The sequence below is a fragment of the Ochlerotatus camptorhynchus genome, unplaced genomic scaffold (genome assembly GCF_037179485.1).
Source record: "Ochlerotatus camptorhynchus isolate MF236.1 unplaced genomic scaffold, CSIRO-AGI_Acam_v1.1 ptg000475l, whole genome shotgun sequence".
Lineage (NCBI taxonomy): Eukaryota > Metazoa > Arthropoda > Insecta > Diptera > Culicidae > Ochlerotatus > Ochlerotatus camptorhynchus.
In genome coordinates this window covers 879121-885120 of record NW_027040961.1, presented here as the reverse complement: position 1 = coordinate 885120, position 6000 = coordinate 879121, and the positions used below count along the sequence as shown (strand labels likewise).

The window sequence follows — 6000 nt, the reverse complement described above, 5'->3', positions numbered from 1 at the left end:
CGCGCGCAACCATGGCAACCAGCCCAACGACACAAAAACGTGAATCGTAGTTGCTTTGTTTTGTTCAGTTTCGGTGAAAGAAATCCCGTGAATTCTAGTCATCCTTCGCTTACTACGGTTGTCCGACGGTGAATCCCCAAAAAATATTAGCCAACCTAAAACGGTCCTAAATTGTAGGATTTGGCGGCGAATCCTAGAACTTCAGCCACGCGTGCCTCGCTCGCGCGGGCCCATGTTAGGCAGGTGTAGGGTTTCGGTTCCCGGAATGTTAAGCGATTAACAACTCAATTTCTCGGTATATTTACACACCTAGGCGAGCGTTTGGCTGGTCAGCGGCGGCGGTTCGGTCAAAGAAAGAAGGGAAGCAACATTTGGCTTTTTACAACATTCCTAATTTGGTTCTTTGAATGGTGAAACCACCACGGCAATATGAACAACGTGAACGTGATTTTCAATGTGTCGAAAAATGAGATGTTCAAGCTACCCGATAACTACAAGACTCTGCACCGGAAGCTCAAAGTTAGCTATCGGGTTGAAAGGTTAATTTACTGCGTAAAGTGATTTGATTTGGAGAGTTTGAAAAATTTACTTTTGCTTCGGATTTTCAGTAACAAAAATGACATCACACCGGAGATCCTCAAAGGAGCTACGATTTACGTTCTGGCGGGTCCTCAGGAAAAGTTCACGGAAACAGAATTTCAATACCTGAAGGTTTGAGCGAGATGTTTACTTCTCTATTAAATATGGCGATTATGATTGATCTTGTTCTAGGATTACATATCGGAAGGCGGGCGCCTATTACTTCTTTTAGGCGAAGGAGGAGAAGTGAACTTCAACACAAATATTAATTTTCTTCTTGAAGACTACGGAATGACAATCAATAATGGTTAGAGTTATGATGCCTCAGGAATAGTTAACAATCAGTCTATATAATTGTCACCATTGTAGACGCTGTAGTTCGCCCACAGTACTACAAATATTTTCACCCAAAAGAGGCCCTAATCAGCGGAGGAATTGCCAGCGATACCATGAACAACTATCTACTCGAATTCAGCAAAAGTATCCTGACCGCGTTTGACTTCATGGACGACAAGTACAAGGTTGAGTTCGTGTACCCCTTCGGAGCTACCATGAACGTCATCCAGCCTTCGAGCGTCCTTCTGACCACGGGCCCCGTCGTCTATCCCTTCAATCGCCCTTTAGCTGGGTACTACCAGAACGAAACTAACGGCAAACTGGTGGCAATCGGTTCGGGTCACATGTTTCAAGATAAATACATTTCGAACGAAATCAATGTGGCTATCTGGGATGGAATCTTCAGCATGATCCTCGAGGATGCCTTCAAGTTCAAGTCATCCGATTTCAACGACCTCGAAGTGCGCCATACTCTCACAGCAATCACGGCACAATAATTTCTCACACCCTGATGTTTGCAGATAAATGACTACGCAATCATTCCCGATACGATCTATCTGGCCGAGCAGCCAAAGATCTGCCTGATGGATTCGCTCGACTACGACATCCCCGCCGACTTCAAGAAGCTATTCGATATGGCCCTGTACTCGATCAACAACGATCTGCTGCGCGATGTTATCAATACCTATGAAAAGTTGGACGTGCAATATGAACCGCTCAAGATCATCAAGCCGCAGTTCGAGATCCCATTACCGCCGCTGCAGCTTGCGGTTAGAGCTTTATTTCTCTCTGATTCACCCCTTTTCCGCCAGTGGTGTTGTTGCAAAACCGAACGTTAATCGGTCCGTTATTTTCAGGTTTTCCAACCGATTTTCAGCGATCTGTCGGCGCCACCGTTGGAGCTATTTGATCTGAATGAAGCCTTCAGTTCGGAGAAAGCGCAAATCACACAGCTCACCAATAAGTGCCTGTCGCCGGCACTGGAAAACAATCGGAGAGACGGGCTGGACGAGAAGGAGCTGGGCTACTTTATACAGGAGTGCGGTCGCATTTTGAAGGTCTGCCAAGATGATCAGCGAATGACGGCAAAGGAAATTTTGAATGTGATTAGCGTGAAGATTGCTCATTATAAGAAGCTTGATAAGGAATAAAATGTGTCTATCGAAAAGATAACAATCATCTGTTTGAGCTATCATTTTGTCCATTAATAACATATTCGAGCAGTTTTGGGACCTCCCTTTGCTCAGTACTGCACAGAAAAAAAAAAACTTGTATTTCATTTCACGCAAACGAGCAACTTGTAACCAATGTTGTTTACAAAGATGGGTTTTTGTATACAATATTTGCAACATTTCATGAAATGACTCAGAACATTACAAGAGTTATAATGTAAACTTATATGATATGTGACGCTCCATTTATGTGCATCAAATTGAACAGAAATTTACACTACTTTTTCGAACTGTGTGGAGGTGGCTGTTTTAGATTTTCGGTCCGGTCTAGGAATTTCACGGGTTGGAAAATTTCTCAACTTCCCTGGGCATAGAGTACTTGCCACACAGTTATACCACAAACGAAGTGACAGACGACTAACTGGCGAAGAAATCCATTTAAATAATGTGGTTCACTGTAATAGAATTTTCTTGGAAGCTTGTGCCATCATCCACCAGATGGGTTAGTTTTTTTTTTGTTTTGATTTGAACAAAGTTGATTTTGTGTACAATGATTCTTTGACAGTGTACAAAGAGTGCGTATCATTTTGTCATTTTTTTATGCATTTCGGTTTTGAGTAGAGTGAAAGAGATAGAACCAAAACATTCTAGGACATTTGGTGAAAATGCTAGTTCAATCTAGTAGTAGTGTTGCCATGTGGTACAATCCAGCAGTAGTGGTATTGCCATGCGGTACACTGAAAAATTGCAATAGCAGGTTAGTCACCAAAGTTTTCGAGCCGCTCCGTCTGTCACTTCGTTTGTGGTTATACCAACCGGTGGAAACTAACGATTTTAAATTGCCTCACTACTTGACAAGCCTATTGGTCCCAAGCAAATCGATTAATACCCCGTTCACATTACAGCGTATATCACGTGATATACGCTGTCTTGCAAGGAGCACTCATACATCTAGTTTTCACTGGAAATCCTACGTATGAGTGCTCATTGCAAGATAGCCTATATTACGTGATATAGGCTATAATGTGAACGGGGTATAACCATAGAGGTAACTCTAAGACCACTGGGTCCCGAAGAAAATCATTATTATTTTTGGCTCACTCAGTACCAGAACAACGGTCCCAAGCAGTCCCAAGCTATTTCACTCACCCCTGCATGTTCTGCATGAATCCACACACCCCTGATGTTATCTGTCAAACTTTCATAGCGAATCAAAACAAACATAGTGTAGTAATAGAATTTCAACTAGAATAGGGTACGTTAATCGTTTGCTTGGGACCAATAGGCTACTAAAGTGGTGAGCCAATTTAAAATCGTTAGTTTCGTATTGATTGTTGGTGTTACCATCTCCTGATTTTCTCTATAAATTTTCCACTTTCGACCAATTTGGCGCTAGTATCGATAAATTTTCTGTTGAAAATTGTCACTTGGCGCTACTAGCACTTTATGTCTAGTGTAATTTGTGCAACGCCAGCGCCATCATGTTGTCAAAGAGGGTTTTTAAGTGGGGAAGTCGCCGTTAGTGGCGCTTAAGTCGAATAGGAATCTTTACACAAGTTTTTAGAGAAATCTTGTTCGAGCCTCCATGTCTGTTCTCTGTGGTATAACGTACCCCATTCTAGTCAAAATTTTAGTACTACACAATGTTTGTTTTGATTCGCTATGAAAGTTTAACAGATAAAATAACAGATAACATGTAGCATTAGGAAAATGTTCAAAGTCCACACAGATGAAAATTCTGAATTTTAATTGTGATGTAAACTTTCATTCACGTAAACTTGTATTTCATTTAACGCATCCGAGCAACTTGCAAACAATATTGTTTACAAAGATGGGCTTTTGTATACAATATTTGCTACATTTCATGAAATATGTCAGCACTTTACATGATATATAATGTAAACGTATATGATATGTGACGCTCCATTTGTGTGCATCATATTGAACAGAAATTTACACTTTTCTTTTTCAAACTGTGCAGAAACTAAAGGCCCACGCACATTAGATCCGGATCGGACGCGTTGCGGCAAAGTGACAACTAAATCTATTGTCTAACTGTCAAATTTACGTCAACGCAACGCAAACGGATCTAATGTGGGTGGCCCTTGACAATTGATGAATTTACGCGAAATTGCACCAGTGCATGCGACACCTAGGTTTGAAATCCAACACCACAAAAGTGATGACGTACTAAAAAATATTCCATACAATTTGACAGGTAGCAAAACGGCATTATCATTTTCACAACATTTCCATCTGCTGGTCGACCTTAACGTAAATGTATCAATGTACTTACTAACTTAAGCTGCTGGTAGCATTCGCCATGAAACAGTTACATATCTGTACATTGTTTAGCATCAGATTTATATATTTTGAGGATCTTAACTTTTACTAGCAGTGCAACAATCTCCCTTTCATACCTGCGCCACTTTTAACTTTAGGAAAATTTCGATTAGAACTATTTACCCAGAATCTGGGTAGATTCTACTCGTCAGAACAAAATTAGTTTACCCAGATTTTGACAACTACTTATTGGATACAAGAATGGGTGCCATCTACCCAGTCACTGGGTAGATTCAGAATAGCGTGTAGGTTATGTTTTATGTTTTATTTCATATTTATATGATTGCAGATTCCCATCCCGAAATTGACGTTCACGTCTGCTGGATATACTGGATTATATTGGGACCCCGGGTGACCTATACGGGAAGGACTAGCGGTTTTAGAGACCCAGCATATTGTGTGCCTGGGCTACATCAGTAGAATGGGTTTGCGCTGCAAAGTTCCCATCCCGGGGTGCTGCCACATGAAATTAATCTCAAATAACCCCGAGATATCAAACTTTGGAACTTATATGGAACAAAGTATGATTCAACAAAATCATGGAGCATACATATATGCTTTGTCTCTGTTCCGTAAACAAGTGGCAACCTTTCTCCACTGTGTGAATTTGTTGCTCCCCGAGTTCGAAACCCGAAAAAGTTGAAATTTGTGCTCGTTGCATCCCGGGATAATGCAACGATCTTGCAACAACAATGAAAATGTTAAGTGGTGAAGCTGATTGCAAGCAGTGATATCATAGAGGTAACTCTAAGACCAGAAGGTCCCGTAATAACGTGCTCAACTTTTTGGCTCAGCTCTGGTACTCGCTTCGGTCCCAAGCTAATCGATTCACCCCTTGAAACATAGGAAAAACCAATAACCCCTTATTTTATCTGTCAAACTTTCATAGCGAATCAAAACAAACATTGCATACAACATAGAATTTCGACTAGCATGGGGTACGTTAATCGTTTGCTTGGGACCAATTCAGGCATAACATTTGATAACGGCACAAAAGCATTTGTAAACAAACATTCTAAGGGCCTTTACACGTGAACTAAAGTACGCCCACGCAAACCAATACCACTTTCGGAAAGGTGATAGTTCCCCCTATGCGATGATGTTGTTGGTTTGCGTGGGCGTACTTTGGTTCGCGTGTAAAGGGCCTTAGAATGTTTGTTTACAAATGCTTTTGTGCCGTTATCAAATGTTATGCCTGAATTGATGAATCTACGTTACGGCACAGAGAACAGACATGGAGGCTCAACAAAATTTCTCTAAAAACTTGTGTAAAGATTCCTATTCGACTTAAGCGCCACTAACGGCGACTTCCCCACTTAAAAACCCTCTTTGACAACATCATGGCGCTGGCGTTGCACAAATTACACTAGACACTAAGTGCTAGTAGCGCCAAGTGGCAATTTTCAACAGAAAATTTATCGATACTAGCGCTAAATTGGTCGAAAGTGGAAAATTTATAGAGAAAATCAGGAGATGCTAACACCACGTTACGGCGACGTTCCCACTTATTTTATACAAGTTTCTGACCGAGCTTGAACGTCTGTTCTCTGTGGTTACGGTCGGCCAGTAG

At 41.3% G+C, this 6000-nt stretch overlaps 1 protein-coding gene across 1 annotated transcript; it reads left to right on the top strand.

The window, feature by feature from the left end:
- Window positions 1–360: 360 nt before the first annotated feature.
- On the top strand, window positions 361–2066 carry IFT52 (intraflagellar transport 52). Its single transcript, XM_065235373.1, has 6 exons — window positions 361–539; window positions 609–711; window positions 772–886; window positions 949–1376; window positions 1437–1685; window positions 1773–2066. Exons 1-6 carry the CDS (start codon window positions 430–432, stop codon window positions 2064–2066), a joined length of 1299 nt encoding a protein of 432 aa, XP_065091445.1. The 5' UTR covers window positions 361–429.
- Window positions 2067–6000: the final 3934 nt, after the last annotated feature.

What these genes read in the sequence shown, in the direction of transcription:
- IFT52 (XM_065235373.1), top strand. Translation starts at nt 430, where the DNA reads ATGAACAACGTGAACGTGATTTTCAATGTGTCGAAAAATGAGATGTTC. An exon ending in CCGATTTCAACGACCTCGAA is followed by an intron (nt 1,377 to 1,436) that starts GTGCGCCATACT and finishes TGATGTTTGCAG; the next exon opens with ATAAATGACTACGCAATCAT. An exon ending in TACCGCCGCTGCAGCTTGCG is followed by an intron (nt 1,686 to 1,772) that starts GTTAGAGCTTTA and finishes CGTTATTTTCAG; the next exon opens with GTTTTCCAACCGATTTTCAG.